This window comes from Tympanuchus pallidicinctus, unplaced genomic scaffold (assembly GCF_026119805.1).
Source record: "Tympanuchus pallidicinctus isolate F22 unplaced genomic scaffold, pur_lepc_1.0 scaffold16, whole genome shotgun sequence".
NCBI classification, from domain to species: domain Eukaryota; kingdom Metazoa; phylum Chordata; class Aves; order Galliformes; family Phasianidae; genus Tympanuchus; species Tympanuchus pallidicinctus.
Genome location: NW_026294679.1, coordinates 7,070,472 through 7,086,859, shown reverse-complemented (window position 1 = coordinate 7,086,859; position 16,388 = coordinate 7,070,472). Strand labels below are relative to the sequence as shown.

The following is a 16,388-nucleotide window of genomic DNA, read 5'->3' as shown; positions in this document are numbered from 1 at the left end:
TTGTTCCCATTATCCCTGGGCAGGCTGTACAAATTCATGGTCAACCTGTGCTTACTTTCAAAAAAGACTGGATAAAAGGAGGCAGCCAAAGATATATTTTAAAAAGTGAGAGTAGCGCACCAACTCAAGTGATATGTTAAACAAAATGGGAAAGTCTCTGATAATCACTTTCTGTCATAACATAGTTTGTGTTTCTGAGATACTTTGTCGTTAAAATCTCTTAAGTGAAAGCCTTTTGGTAAGTAATACTGTGTTAATAAACTGGTGCACCGATTAAATGTTGTTGCTACTTTGGTTTCTATCAGTGAAAATCCACCTTGAAAAATGATTTACACTGAGATACATTAAAGTGTAAGAGATTTCTCTTCAGAATTCCCTAAGGTTCTTGAACCAGAAATTGCACCCTCTTGTCTTTATACTACAGATCATTGACTCTTCCATAGTTTCCTTTTGGGAGGATGATTTTTAGATGTGCTGAACTGTTCTGATCTGTGGATCAGAACCAGTCAAAACTCCATCTTTGTTTTGTTAGGGACTCCGTGCCAAAGACCAGTAAAAGCACAACACCATATTTAAATGGCCTTACAGTGAGAGAGGCAGAAAATATATTCCTTTCCATAAAAATCTCTAAGTCACAAACAGCCTTAAAAATGTGCTAAAAGAAATGCTGCTGGTTGACATTTGCCGTTAAGGGGAAAGTCAAACTTTACATTTAGGAACAGATTCTTTAACCATTTTTTGCTTTGAGGCTTAGAACTGTCAACCCTCTTGGAACTAAACAGACAGACTTAAATCTCATATGTAAAACAAAAACAAATCGGACAACAAAAACAATCTGTTAATTACATAATTGAGCATTAGTTGAGCATTCTATGTCCAAAATAATTGTACGTATGGTGCTTTGTTCTTTCAGACCTAGCCTTACTCTGGCAGGCTTTCTCAAGGGTGTACAAAGAAAAAATAGATGTAAAGAAGTGTACAAAGAAAAAATGTATGTAAAGAATTTAGAAAGCTAGAAAGAATTTTATGTGAATAAGATGCTGATAGAAAGCTGTATTATTCGTCTTACTTTAATCATAAAGAAAAATGTGTGTCCATAGAGCCATAGAATATTGTAAGTTGGAAGGGGCCCATAAAGAGCATCAAGTCCAGCTCCTGACTTCAAACTGAAGCCTCCCAAAATTAGATCATTTGTCTGAGAGTGTTGTCCAAATGTTTCTTCAGCTGTTGTAAGCTTGGTGGTGTCCTGACCACTGCCCTCAGGAGCCTGTTCTAGTGTTTTGGGGAAGAGACTTTTCCTAATACCCTCACCTGATGCAATTCCATGCTGTTCCATTGGATCCTGTCACTGTCACCAGAGAGCAGACACTGTTATGGACGCTGAGTTTTGAACATACTTTGTTCACCTTATATATTTTGTTAAATATTCAGTTGTACATCTGATTCTCTGTTGCTTGCAGGCCAAGGAGTGACTGGATGTTTTCATTTCATTACCTTAATAAAGACATTATACTACAGTCACCATAAATTGGTTTCTAATAGTTTCCATATTACGGATAAATATTGAATGTCATAAGATGTTCATCCTAGATATGCATCTGCTAAGTCATAACTTCATCTGTTTATGGTGTGATACAGGGAAATTTTGATGTTCCTACACTGATAATGTATTCTCGATTTAGTATTCAGTATTTCACTGAACTTCACTAGTACAGAGAGTTTTTGGTATATTCCACATTGGTTAAAGAATATATTCTGAAGATTTTTGGCAAAAATAATAGCTGTAGGACTATATTAATCACAGACACAATACGCCACAGATGTGTTCACAGGACACACCTAGATAATCCGGTTATTTTATTAAAAATTGTTTACATAAATTAAAAGATGTGCTAACTGTTTATGTTAGGTGTCAAATTTAGAAGCTTTTTTATCAATATCCAGAAATTCATTAGAAGGTGTTGATAATCCAGTGATTGTTCTGCCAAAATTCTTTATGGACTAAATGTTACAAATACAAAATTATTGGAGCAAGAGAGAAAGTATGTGCTCTCATTGTGACCTGCAGAAGTTTAAATGGTTTTGATTTGATTTTTTTTTCTGTTGTTTCTTTGAGACTGCAAAGTAGTAGTGTTTCCTTGAGTGATTCTCAAGGAAACTTGATTTTATTAAAAAGACCTCTTGACATCTGCAATCCTCGTTCCTGAAGCCAATCACACACTCTGCCTAGCTTTAGTTCCTTTATCCTTGGAAATAACTCACAGTTTACAAACCAGGGAAGAAGTATAAATTGATATCAATTTTCACTATATTTTGCCCTGTTCTTCTGTCTACTGAGCGTGGACATGCAGTGCATGTTTGTTGAGTCAGTTGTGGGTATGTAGATTGTTATGGACTGTCGTAATTGAACTTACCTCAAACTGATGGAGAGAATCATAAAATTTTATAGAGTTAACCATAGCATTGTAGATGTGTATCCCCTTTTGACTTTAAACATGGATGACTGACAGTTTCCTGTCATGCTAGAAGAGTTCAGTTTTCCTCTCCTTTTGTGGGTTGTTATTTTTTTTTTCCATGCTTAAGTGTATTTCTATTACCTTTGATGCCCTAATATATAAACATTTCAGACCATTATATTACAAATAGTTTTTGTTTTGTTTTGTTTTTTTTGTAATTGCAGTTGTTTCTTATCCTTACTGCTGGTAGCTGCCGTCGTTTGGAAAATCAAACAAACCTGTTGGGCTTCTCGACGGAGAGAGGTATTAATAATTTTAAGATTATTGTGGTGTCTTATCTTAAAGAATATATTGAGAGCTTTGAACAATCATATTCACACTTTCCCTGTATACACATTTTAAAAATTCCTCTGAACTTTTTTTTTTGCCTTTACATTCCATGCTGAAAATGAAGAAAATATCGTTTCTTCCTCTTTCCTATCACAAATTACAGACACTGCAGAACTAGACTGCAGAAAGTTGAATTTTCTTTATGATGGAGTATACTCCCAAATAGTCTCAAAATGGTAATTAAAAACATTGATGAGTTGACTGAACAAAGAGGATCATAGTATGTCATCTCAAACTTCTCCTGGAAGTTATCTGGCTCTATTACTTTGCTGTGTCATTATCAAAGGTCATAGAAACGTATAGCAGGAGACAATCCTCTCTTCAAACTGTTTTTACTTACTTTACTTTCTTTTTATTATTGTTGGTTGTCTTTTTCATTTGTCTTTTTTAATCCTAAGCAAAATTCTACCTCTATTGACATCAGTAGCTTTTTCTTAGCACTATATGTATTTTTACATAAAAATTATTATTTTATAGCATGAAATGTCATAGCAATTTTGGAAAACTTGGCCAAAATATTTATTGCTACCTGTTTAACAAATGATTAAACTTCCATGAGATTAAACTTCGGTTCTGTGTATTCCTACACGTATGTGATAAGATTCAGCTGATATACACTTGTCAGATTTCATTTATTCTCATAATAAAATAAATATATTTAGACACTGATTTTTTCCTGCAAAATTTCCAATCTAGATGACTTTTGGAAAAAAATAATTGTTTCATAGCAATGTAGTCTAGATTTAAAAAGGAAAAAAAGAAAAAAGAAAAAAAGTGTTTCTTTAGGTTTTGTTTGTTTGTTTAATATTCTGATATTATAAATGTTTAAATAAGTTTTTCTTTGGTTGGGTTTGATTGTTGATCTGCAGTGAATTTATGTACACTTTAAGAGTGCCAGGTAACTAGCACTTACAATTTTCCTTCACTGAAATTATAATGTGCTAACGTCCAGGCTTAGTTTAGAACTGATGCTGGAAAGAAAAACATGTAATTTTTATTTGAGTTGAGGTTTTTTTGTTTGGTTTTTTTTTTTAAATTCAGATGAATATTATAAATCATGTTGTGTGTCATGAGGCAAGTGCTCATGTGTTTATTCTTACTGCAAAAATAGAGATAAAAGTTACTTTAAACTACAGTATTCAATTAAACTTATTAATATTTCATTGAAATTTGTCTCAATACTTGTGTTGTTAATAGTTGTTAATGTATTTCCCACATTTATCAGGTTGTTTTTCTGGCATGTTTAAGAACAAATACAAGCATATGAATTTACAGATTAAGGGACTCTATTCTGATTTCTGTGTTTACTCTCTTAGATTTTTATAGCATTTCTAATTTAGTCCAAAATATTATTCTATGAAGAACAGATCCAATTAGGATTTTTTAAAAGTTTTTCAAGTTTTATTATCCTAATATCATAATAATTATTTTTATGTCTTTATGAAAGATCATGCAAATAGACTGATAAATACACTATAAATATAAATCAGGTTCTTTAGAAGAGCTAAGTAGAAAGAAATACTTTGCAACTGGATTAAAATTCTCAGAGGTCTGTGCTTGAGTGCTGATCCTTGCTTTTCCTTAAGTATTGCTAGAGAAACTTAGTTGTTTCTGATTCAGAAATGTTATCTATTATTCTATCGAATTCTTAAGTACGTACTTTTAAATCCCACCATTCTAGTCTGATGGGTTTTTCATCTTTTTTAGTCCTTGAAATACAGGAATGTTGACTCTTCAGATGTTACCCTCAGTATGGACTCAAAGTGTAGTTTAAGACATTAACTATTAAATTAGACATGACCAAAATTGAAAACCTGTTCACAGCTGCTAATAGCTACTCATCAAGAATTCTCCTTTTATTGTTCATCTCAATCTGTTTTCCACAAGAGAACTAGAAACTTCTTGTTCATGTGTTCTGATTGTAAAAGTTCTATCAGGATGTTGAAAGTATCAAATAATTTTTAAAAGTTTTCTTAGATTTCTAGGTGTAGATGAAAATTCGTATCTTTGTCATGTTTGGTTTTAAAGCTTGTCTAAACTGGGTCATTTTTTATTCTAAACTGAATGTAGCATGGCATCAGTCCAACTCAAGCCAAAAATGAGTTCCATTGTATAATGGGAATGTCTTCATTTTCCTGTTAATATAGAAATTTTATCTTCAATTCCTTTCCTAATTTGTTATCTACTGAGCAAAGATTTAGATTCTGCTGCTCAGATCACTGTCGAAATATTACTCTGTAGGTCACTTGAACTGTTCTTTTCCATTTTTCATGTACATGTAAGGCATGATATATATGTATATGCATATCTATATAGTTACGTCTTCCATCATTTTGTTGATCTTTACTAATACTGAAATTGAGCTTTCCTTTGTCCATATCTGTTGGTCTTTCCATTTCATTCATTGAAATCTTTTTTTCCATGGGCTACGTACTTGAGTTTTGGTATTTTTCACTCATGACAAAATTTTACTTCTCATATTTTTACTGCTTAAATAGATGCCTCTTAAGATGTACTTTATCTTTAGAATATCTGAATTTATGCTCCTGGATGAGTTTCTGTTCTTCATTCCTGCCTTTTAAGGAACAAGAAAGAGCAGATAGATACTCCCTCACCCTCTGCCATTGAAATTTTTCACCCTGTGCACTGAAAGAAAATGGGAAGTATCATTCCTTTATTTCATGGTCTAAAAAGATCAATGAAACACTGAGCAGAAGAACATGAACAACCTCCTGCCTGGCTTCACATCTTTCCCTACCCATCCCTCCCACAGATCAGTGACGTTTAAAAAAAAATTAGGGATAGCATTTTTTAAGAAGTAGGATACTGGAATATTGCTCATCTGAGAGTGTTTGATCCTTGGAAGGCATAAGAGTGAATTTTATCAGATGATTTCCTTAGCATTATTCTTACAGCACTATCTTACTTAAGGAACAAACCGGAGGAATTTGGAACATTCCTATGGGTACCAAACTCAAATTCCTACTTACAAAGCAGGAAAGCGTTTGTAAGCAAGCTTGGAAATTCGTGTCAAATTTACAGAAGGCAGGATTCTTCCAAAAGTAAAGGATTTCCTAAGAATTTTAAGCTTAGAAATAGGAAAGCATTTTTAGCACAGTCTATACTATCTGCATAAAGATATATATATATATATATACATATAAAATATATACTCTAGGTTTTTGTCTCTCATCCTCTTTTTTCCTTCAAAGACTGACTAACCTTTCTACAAGTACCCTTCCGTGAAATTTCATTTGTTAGTTCACTGGATGAAGAAGTGAGACCTGTCATTTCCTCCCAGAAAAGATTTGTGAGACCTCTTGCATTGTATGCCCAGAATTCACCCAAGAGACCACACATGAAGTTTCAATCTGACTCTGTTTTCCTTTTTCACACAGAGACACAAGATATATTATCCAGATTTACCAATGGATAATAAAATTGAATAGAATATTAGTTGATGTCTCTGTATGTTTCATATTTAAAATGTTTGTACAGTCTTGTGTCCAGAATGGTTGAAGATGAATCTGTTCATAAGTCATTGTACAGAAATCTTGACAGGTTACCTACCAGTTTTGCAGTGGCTCAAATGTGGAACAGCTTTTACTGAAAGGCACCACACTGCAGATGAATTCAGTATCCAAAATGATTTCACATTAACAGCATATCAAACTTTCTTTTGCTTGTGAAAAAGTCTACATTGATGTCACTAACACAACTCATGCAGATGGGATTATAAAGCACACATCTTCTAGCTGAGGTATTTTGGCAAATATTCATCTTTCATGAGGTAAAGCAGCTGCTGATCAGATACACTGTGAACTCAGCCAGATGCTTTGGGGATTTACTACTGTTAATCCATAGGCATGCAATGGAAGATGTACATACAGATGTCCTATTCCTCCCCCTACATGAAAATGCTCTTATAAGCCAACGTGTCCTGTGCAAATATATACTTTTGTGTATATTAGGTCAATTGAATAGTTAAAATGCATTTTTATATTTTTTAAATGAAAATATTTTCAAAATATTTTCATAATTACACAATAGAAAGAGCTTATATATTTAAAAGCATACCTTAGAATTCTTATTTGCTTGTGCAATACACTGTAAGGCTCTTGAGAAATGAGGAAGTAATGCATGATCGCACATTTGTGTAAAAATGTTCGAAAGCATGGTATTATATATATAAGTGCTTGCCTAACTTTAAAGGTTAATGTCATTCCTTTATTGGAATTTTCATATTTATATATAGCATTTCATTATACAGTCAGCTGTGCACCATTTGCATGTCTGAAAGAATAGCATATACAAGCATAAAAACATGGAATTAGAGAGAATGCTTGCTTTACACCATGTGTGGGTTCCACACAACTTATTGCTTCATTTTATTAAATAAGCTTATGTTTGTTTTTTAAAAAATAACCTTTCTAGCCTTAATTTTAACATCAAGGTAGTTTTATTCTTTTGAATATTCAAAGCTTCTTAAAACACAAATGAAACTGAAAGAATCTACTTAATAACAGTAACAATTCATGTAACAGCTCTAAGCTCATTTCTATGGTAACCCAATAACAGGAAAGCTTGGTTATGTTGGTAGTACTAATGAACGTAGACAATATGTGAATTCCAGCTAAAGCAGTTTTACTTTCTATTGTAAGGACACTTGTATTTTTTTGTATGTTTAAATATAACAACGGTGTTTTGTGTATTTTCATGTTGCTTATGGAATGCAACATGTTTATTTTAGGAATACTGCTGTATGTAGATTATGGCATTGAACATGAAGCAAAGGAGTAAAAGGAGCACTTTACTTCATGTGTTTTAGTGTGGGCAAGAGACCACCAATAGCTGATACAAAGAAAACAAGCAATAGTCATGTATAATTAACATACCCCAATGCCTAATTCTTCTTATGAGTGTGTCTATGGATTATATACTTTACATTTCAAAATTAACCTCTCAGATCACTTTTCGTTTTTGGTGCGTTCTTGTCTGTTGCTTAGCAAATATCTTACACATCTATATGTACTTACTCACAGAGCGTGAGTAATCTTCCTGAAGTCAAAGGAGCTATTCATAGGACTTGAATCTCAACTTGTTATATTGCTCATGCTCTTCTGAAATCAATAAAGCTAGCGCATTTATTTTAGTCTGACTTTCTGCTTTCTTTCCAATTTAAAATTTAGGTTCCTCCCTGAATGAACCTTTCAAGCAATATGCCTACTTAGTTGGCACTAGATCTTCTCTCATGACTATAAAACACATCTCTAAACAGCTCGTCCCACCCAGGTTTTGCAGTGTTAATTCTTACACTTTGATTTCTTGTGGGAGATTGACTATATAAGGACCCAGTGAGTCAAATCTCCTTTTGTAAAACTGAGGTTATAGTAATATTACTGTCACTTCACAAAAATAAGTGAGTATTATCTGATTAACTTTTATGCTAGTACTGCTCATCATGTTTATTCTCTTTATAGAAAAATATGAAATGGCACCAGACTGTTATACAGGAATGATTTCTTGTGGGGCTGAGTTAAATAATGTTGATGTAATACAGATATCTAAAAAACTATACAGTGTTAAGAGTTTTTCATGAATAACTAATTTATAAACCTCAAGGTCTGAGACTGGAGGGCTCATTTTAGTTGTTGAAGGTTAGATACCTCCTGCCACAGGCATTCATCCCAGAAGCAATCTGAGTGGTCTGGCATAGATTCTGATATGACTTACTGAATTCACTCTGAAGACATTACTACCTGTATATCTGAGCTATGAAAATCTGTTCCTGCCCGCAGTTGCATGTGGACTTATTTTCTTAAATTAAGTACAAGAAACATTTTTTCAACAGGCAGATGATGTAAATGACAAAGGAAATCCTGTTGTGCTTGTAGATAAGGCAGTTTTAGCTGAGATGAGGCATTTGTGATAGCTTCCTACAGTTCAGTTTCTTTATCTCACAAAAATTGAGAGTAGAAAAGATAACAGATGATAGATTTATTACAAGGAAAATTGTGTGCTGCTTCTTGAAAAAAAAAAGAAAAAAGTAAAAAAGAAAATGTAAACTAGATAGGAGTTTTAATTATAGCCAGATACGACTAGAAGAAGAAAATTGTTTGCTCTGCTTAATATATAATAACCAAAGCTCCTTCTTTATGTTTGCGCAGTGTAGTTAGCCTGAAGGTCCTAAGAGGTGGTAATCAAAATAAATTAATTTCATTATGTATAATTTTTGTATACAGAATGAAGTTTGCATATAGTTATTAGTGATGATAGCAGCACTTTAAAATTAATAATTATGGTTTTCAGTTCAGTACAATCTGTTACAAGTTCAGATTAGAATAAAATGCTGCTGGAGATAGTGTGTGTGTGCATACACTGTAGTATATTAATTCCTGCTATCTTTCACAGACCTGGTTAAATCTTACCAGTGATAAGCTTAAGCTTTCAAGCTAACAGGAAGAGAAAAATCATATTATTTAAGAGAAAACAGGGCCTGAACAAAGTGAAGATGGCCTGAGGCAAATAGCCACTTGGCAGAGCTGTAGTTGTTGAGCTGTATGGTCGGAGAAGTTTCTATGGGACAAGTTGACTGCATGAGAGCATTAGGAGATTTTTCAGCAAAATACCTGTCAGCAAAAAGCAGTAGATGGAGGGAAATGCAGTCTGCAGTGGGGCTCTGGGAAGGAACCAAGAGAGCTTCTTTTGAACTTCTGAGATGAAAAGTCATCTGGAGTCATTTCCACAGTGTAAAGGAAATGAGATGACGAATATGTTCTTAGTAAATAAAGAGTATAGCACCAAAATAGATGACTCATTTTTTTCTTAAGCAAAACAAAAGAGCAGGTGTTGAATGTTGGCCCAAAGTGGCAAGACTGTTCTTTACATTTGTGTCCTCTATTTGTAGCATCTTGCTTTTGTTGTTGTTACTGTCTATTGAAAAACAAACAGAGCTCTATAAGAAAGAAGTGAGTGGATTTAGGAGCAAACACCAGAAATGCTTGGAAGCTTGGAAGAATTCTGCTATGAAAAGAGAGTGAAGAGGTTTGAATGTTTGAATTAAAGGCTCCTTAAGGGAAATGCAAATGCTCCTCTTTGCTTCCTCCTCAGCTTTTCAGGATTGGGAAATAACTGCATTGACCTTTTCTTTCTTACAATTACTGCTGATAGTACACACAATTATTCTTTCTTTAGTATCTTCAAAGCATCTTTTAAAAATTTTCTTATATATACTTATATATATAAGTATATATGTATATATACTTATATATATTATACTTATAATAGTTCCCTTCTAAGATTGAGCTTTAATGCGTTTCAGTGCAAAGGAACACAGTGATCAGTGGAACCAAAAGTTAGTTGTTAACTTTACCAGGGTCACTTTTTTCAGTGTCTGTGCTATTACTTTGTTTAGTCTCTCAGCAGAATCTCATTCTTGTGAATGTCAGAATGGTTGGTATCCCCAACTGTGGGGAAATTCTGTGGTTTTTGTACATGTTTATTTATACAAACATTATACAAACATTCCTTGGTGTCATTGCTCAGAGCAAACGATGGCCATGCAGTTCTTCTGGCTTCTTTCCTTTATCTGGGTTAAAGGAAGAAGCAAGTAGGCACGTGATGACACAATCAGCATATATGTCCTTATTTATTGAGAAACTTGTTCATACAAATGCTGGAACCTTAGGCTGTAAAGAAATATCTTTAGAGGAAACCGTGGGTATACAGCACAGTCCACAGAAATATAGAATAGTTATTCTTTCTGAAGAATGTAATGATATGATAGCCTTCCTGCAGCAATAGATTTTACTACTCCAACTGTTTGCAAACAATAGTTGAGAAATAGCATAGCCTAGTATTAACTAAGCTCATTATCCTTATTTTCAAGAGATAATTAATAATTAACATATAACCTTTGGCTTTCCTTTCATCTTTCAAGTATTGACAGAAGTCACACAAAAACATACTATGTATGGAAAGACTGCTTTGAAATGCAAAATTTAATTAAAATTAATGCAATGTTATTTTAGGACAGTTGTATGGTAGCATAAGTTCTATAGGGAATATGAATATTTGAACAGATCATTATTTTTCATCCATGCTGTTCAATTTATGCACAAGTCGTTTTGGGAAAATAGAGTACGTTTGATTTTTTGGTTGGTATGTGTTGGATTGAATGCAACATTACAGTCAGTTAAATTGTAATATCAGTAAATTACTCTAGACTGCTTTAACAATCAATTAAACCGCATGTAATTAACAAAAATGAAACCTCAATAAACCCTGTAGGTTGAGCTTTTTTTGGTGCTCAGTGCTCTACATACATTTTGACTCCAAGTTAATTAGACTTACCATCTCTAAGTAGCTGTAGCTTGTTAGTCTTTTGCATTCGTGCAGCCACAGTCAGAAGTACTCTTGGAAACAGGCAAGCATGCATGTCCCATGCATGGAAAGTTTAGGTTTGGAAGACTGTTTGCTTAAAGGTATTATAGGCTCCCTTGTGCAATTTGCTTCACTGCTGAGGCAATCAGTTTCTTTACCTGCAGAAATGAGTAAATTGTACAAGCCTTTTTTATATGCTTGCCTTTACACATGCCTTTAATATTACATGGGGAGCTTATCTGCATGGCTGTTTTGCTTTGTTCTCCAATAATACTGTTTGTACCTAGGCATCTTATTTAGGAATCTGTCTATTTAGACAGGATAAGTAAGTGAATTGAGCACTGAATGGCTCTCTTCATTGTTATCATGGTGCACTGCTGATAATCAGAGGTACAAACATGTAGTGAAGTACAGTCTGTTAGTTTAAGTGTTATATTTACTATAAATGTCAATATTAAAAATATATATAAAAATATGAATCTCTTGTGCTTCACATTCAAATTAATCAAAACCAATCACCCATTTCTTACGATTTTATGTGTATGATAATAAGACCTGATTATACTGTTTACCATGATTCTTTGTCTTCACAAAGTTAAGGAAAAATATTTCCAGATTACAGTTGAGAGCACATTACAGAAATGCTGTACCAAGTTATGTGACCTGAAAGTGTCAGACTCACCACATTTTGGCTTAATACTTTAACTGTATCTATTAGTAATATTCCTGAACTGGTTCTCTTTCCCATTGTGATGGAAATGAAATCTACACTGTTAATGTTACTAATGACTAAATCACCCATGTGTGAAATGTTCAAATTTTACCTCTATTTAGATCATCCAGTATATGGTAAGTTCATGGAAGCAGTGATCATAAATCACTTTGGAAGAAAGGGAGGAAAACAGAAGCCAGAGAATTATGAAAAGCAAATTCCCCAAAACATCCTTGAACAAGATTAGTAGCCAACATTTTTTTCAGGAACAAAATCACATGAAAAAGATCCTTTAAAGGGTCCTTTAGAAAGGGGGCGGGGGGGAACACTTCATGTTTGTACAGATGGGCATCATAAATGCTTAACAGTCTGTCACACAGGAGGTGTGGAATGGGTGCAAAACTGGTCAGAAAAGCATGCTTACATATTCACTGTCAGTAAAATGATTCATCTGCTACAGGTTAACCTTGGATATTTGTCATAGCTCTAGATGTTGTCAATGTTTTTATTAATGACCTGAGTTACACAGTTAGTGAACATATCTATTAAATTTGCAGATACTATAAGGTAGGTCATGAGTGCTGTAGGCAGCATTAGAGCTTAAAATAATCTTTATAAATTAGAGAGAATATCTATATTGGTGAATGCAAGCTTTTTTACCTGGTAGAAATAATAATCTTCAGAAAAACAGCATGAAGAAAAAGCTGACTGTGCTACAATTCTATAGAACTGATCGATGGCTTAGAAATGTTCACAAACTGAGTGTGAGTCAGCAGCAAACTGGTTACAAAAAAGGAGTATATTACTGATTTGGTAGATTATTTCAATTCTAAAACGTTAGAGCGTTAATGGAACCTGGAACTGGAGCACTGTATCCAATTTTGATAATCAAGTCCAGAAAGGTTCTGGAAACAGGAAAGGTATAAAGCATTTGTGAAAGGATAGCAACTGGAAAGTATGGATATCTGTAGTTGTATAGTGCAGAAGAACATACGGAGAAATGATAACAGCCTGGAATGTAGGGAGTGGGGTGATGTGTTTGTCATAACCATTGAAGAGAGGACAAGAAGTGAGGTGATTGTGTTGCAGCAATGAGCATTCAGGTGACACAAAGAATTTGCAATGACACCAAAGTTTGTAATGAAAAAGATAGTGTGGTACCGGAATTGATCGACTTAGAGATCCCAGAGACTCTGTCATTGGAAGATTTTAAGATAAAATATGACAGTAATTATATGACTGACTTGTCTTTGGAGAGAGGTTGATGGTCTCCTGAAGTCGTCTTCAATCGTATGATCTTATGATTAAAAACAGTGGCATTTTTATTTAGTGTTATTCGGTGACATGGAATTACAGCAGCATACATCTAATTTCATAAACTTTCTCTTGCTTTCATTCAAGTAATCTCAGGTTTATGAAAGGAATTTGGATTTTCTTTTTCAGTATTGTGCGTGATTTAAACAGATCCTTGAAAGAGAACAGCTTTGAAACATTGAAAGTACTGCTGTAATAGTACCTGCACTTCCTCATTAAAGACTATTTCAAAATGTATACAAATTTGATGTTTAGACTTTCATTGCAAAACTGCGTCCCAGATGATGGTAAATACAAGTAATTAGCCGTAAGTTCAGTTGTTTATCCTTCAAAAAGGCTTTTAAGTGGCAGCATTCTTATTCTTTAATCTCTAATGCATAAATATAGTCTTTGATGTTATTGATGTTGCATGTCATGGTTAAAATTTCACTATCTCAGAAAATTAGGGTCAAAACTAGCCCCTTATGTTTTACACTCCTTATTTTTATGTTCACGATATTCATCAATTGATTGACCAATCGTGTGAGTTCTCACCTGCATTTTTTGGTTTCATGATTTGAACATGACTAGTTGTTCTGACAGCACACCCATCATATGGTGATACTGGCTTCAGTGTAAGAGTGGCAAGCAAAGCAAGGTGGCTTAGTTGGGATTAAAATACACAGACCAGAAATTGAGCAGTTGGTTTTATTTTTACTATTTTTCTGTAATACATCTTTTTATAATTATTCTGGTTCTCCATCTGCTGAACCAGTTTCACAGGTCTTTAAAATAGATTTGCATATTTTTTACAACAGCACATGTATAGAGCAGTTATCAGAAGAAGTAACTACTTCATCTTTGTGAGCTTTGCATTCCTGTAACCAATGGCAGAAGATTTATCTGTCCTGCAGATGGACAGTGTATTATATTTCTAGTGCTTTCAGACTGGTTTGTTTGCTGACATGAAGCTAACGTAATTTAAATATATTTCCTTCACATAGCCAATACTTTACATCTAAACTTTGACTTTCCTTATCTCTTGAGTCATTGATAATTCTATTTAAAAGATACAATTTGAGGGAAATGTACAGTTTCAGAGAGAAAACCCAATTGAAAGGAATATGATGTTGTTTAGGACATCCATGCTGTTGAAATACAGAGCTGGAGATGTCATCAGTATTTGAATATGTAATTATTTGTTCCATGTTCTTTGTGCCTAAAAAATGGGTGTTAGTGTTTTGAGTAGAAAATTTAGATCAAGCACAGTCTGATCTGAGCTAAATTATGGCCTCGTTAAGTTGTGTGAAATTGTTTTACCTCTTGAATTAACAAATGAATAAAATAAAATTTGCTGTTTTATGTGTATATTTACTTTTGTATGTCTACTTACAAGGATTGCCAATTGAAGTTAATGTGATGGTGTAGACACTATTAACAAACAGCTGTTTTGACAAAGATATTTACAGGCTGAAAATTCACTTTTAATAATGCAGCTTCATTTAGATTATTATTTTATTATTATTTTATTATTATTATTAATAGAAGTAAGTATATATTTTGAGCATAAGGAAATAGGGTGATTTATTTGTAATGTTAGCAAAACAGGATATATAAAGATATAGTCTTCCATCTCAACTGTAAACAGCTTTTTCTGGTAGCTGGTACAGTGACAAATTCACTAGTAATGAGTATAAAGTTCTGATTCACAGCTAAGACTTACAAACACTTTGTCCCTCTAGTTTGCTACCATCTCAGTCAGGTCAGTCTGACGCTGTTGAGAATTTTCTATGAAGAATCTAATCCAAATATGTTGCAGGGTGATATTTCTGCTACTATCTTGAGCTGTAATTTGTCATTGCATCCTGATTGCTGATCTCAAACCTCCTATGTTTCTACACCTAATGCAGATATTTGCTATTCATGGAGTTTGTCATTGCAAGAACAAGGGAAGTAATGTTGGTTTGTTTTGATTCTTTCCTTCTCTTGTTTGATTTTTTCCAATATGAGCCACAGTATGTATCTACAAAATACAAACTTTACTTTTCTCATCATAATGGGTAGAAGCCTCAGGCAATCAGTTGTCCTATGTTACCTGTCATAGTATTTCACTCAGTGTACTTACTCTATGTGAGAAGATAGTGTCTGTGTTTACAAGATTTCTCTGATCAAGTTTCTCATAGGCTCAGTCCCTCAATGGGACTTGGGATGAGGTAACCTATATTAAGGTGGGAAAAAGTATGTCTTTCCCTAGTTTGCCATATAAATGTGGCACAAATTAGTAATACACAAATAAGGAACAGAGCATAACTTCAACTATTCTTAGAAAATTAACATATTTCTTACTGATTTAATGGTGCTGAAACCCTGATCTTTAAAATTATGTGGCTTGCTCTAATTTAGGTAGTGTTATGCACCACCACAGTAGTGTGTATGTACCTTCAAGCTTTTGAAGATTAGGATACCCAACTGTTGCAGTATGAAGTGCATGTGGTCGCTTCACATCACAGCTATTCTGTACCTCTTTTTGCTTTCCATCACATGGGTGTGGTATTTTGAAGAATTCCATACAGTTTCTAGTTCTCACCTTTCCCCAAAAGTATTATATTTTAAACAGGGAAAACAACATATTCTATAAATATATATTTTTACAAAGAAAAAAGATATTCTTATCATCTTTCATTTATAATTCACTTTGATTTTCACACCTCAAAGTGCTGCAAAATCAGCTTTTGATCTTCATATTTTCTTAAAACAATCTGGTAATTAAGTGAACAAAGGGAAAAGGTAAGAAAGTAAAATTGTTTAGGAAATACAGTGAATCAAATGATAAGTGGGTTTTTAAAGTCTGGTTAAATTAGAATGTTTTGGCTCAAAAAACCCCCACTGTGACACCACCCCCCTTACTCACATAAAAGTTTGTTAAGTGGTGCTTATGTCCTTTTGATAATAATGAAGAATTTTCTGAAGTTCTGGAGAATTTCACTCTCATTCTAGCTGTTAGGAATATTTAATACATCTCATTAATATACTTGTGGAGTTCTTTCTTCAAGATAAATGTTTGTTGAATCCTAAGTGAAGGTGCCTTTGATGTTGAATGGCTGGCACTTGTGATAACAAGAAGTAACTTGTGCAAATTGAAGTACCATTGTGTC

The 16,388-nt window shown here is 33.6% G+C and overlaps 1 protein-coding gene across 9 annotated transcripts in view; it reads left to right on the top strand.

Moving 5' to 3' along the window:
- Positions 1–16,388, top strand: part of ATRNL1 (attractin like 1) — a 425,431-nt gene that overhangs the window by 228,017 nt on the left and 181,026 nt on the right. For 7 of the 9 annotated variants that reach the window (XM_052678077.1, XM_052678074.1, XM_052678081.1 and 4 more), the window contains exon 26: positions 2,681–2,759. The exons of the other annotated variants lie outside the window; for them this stretch is intronic. In XM_052678077.1, coding sequence (XP_052534037.1) covers positions 2,681–2,759 — 79 coding nt within the window. The remainder of the gene's footprint in view (positions 1–2,680; positions 2,760–16,388) is intronic. 9 annotated transcript variants of the gene reach the window in all.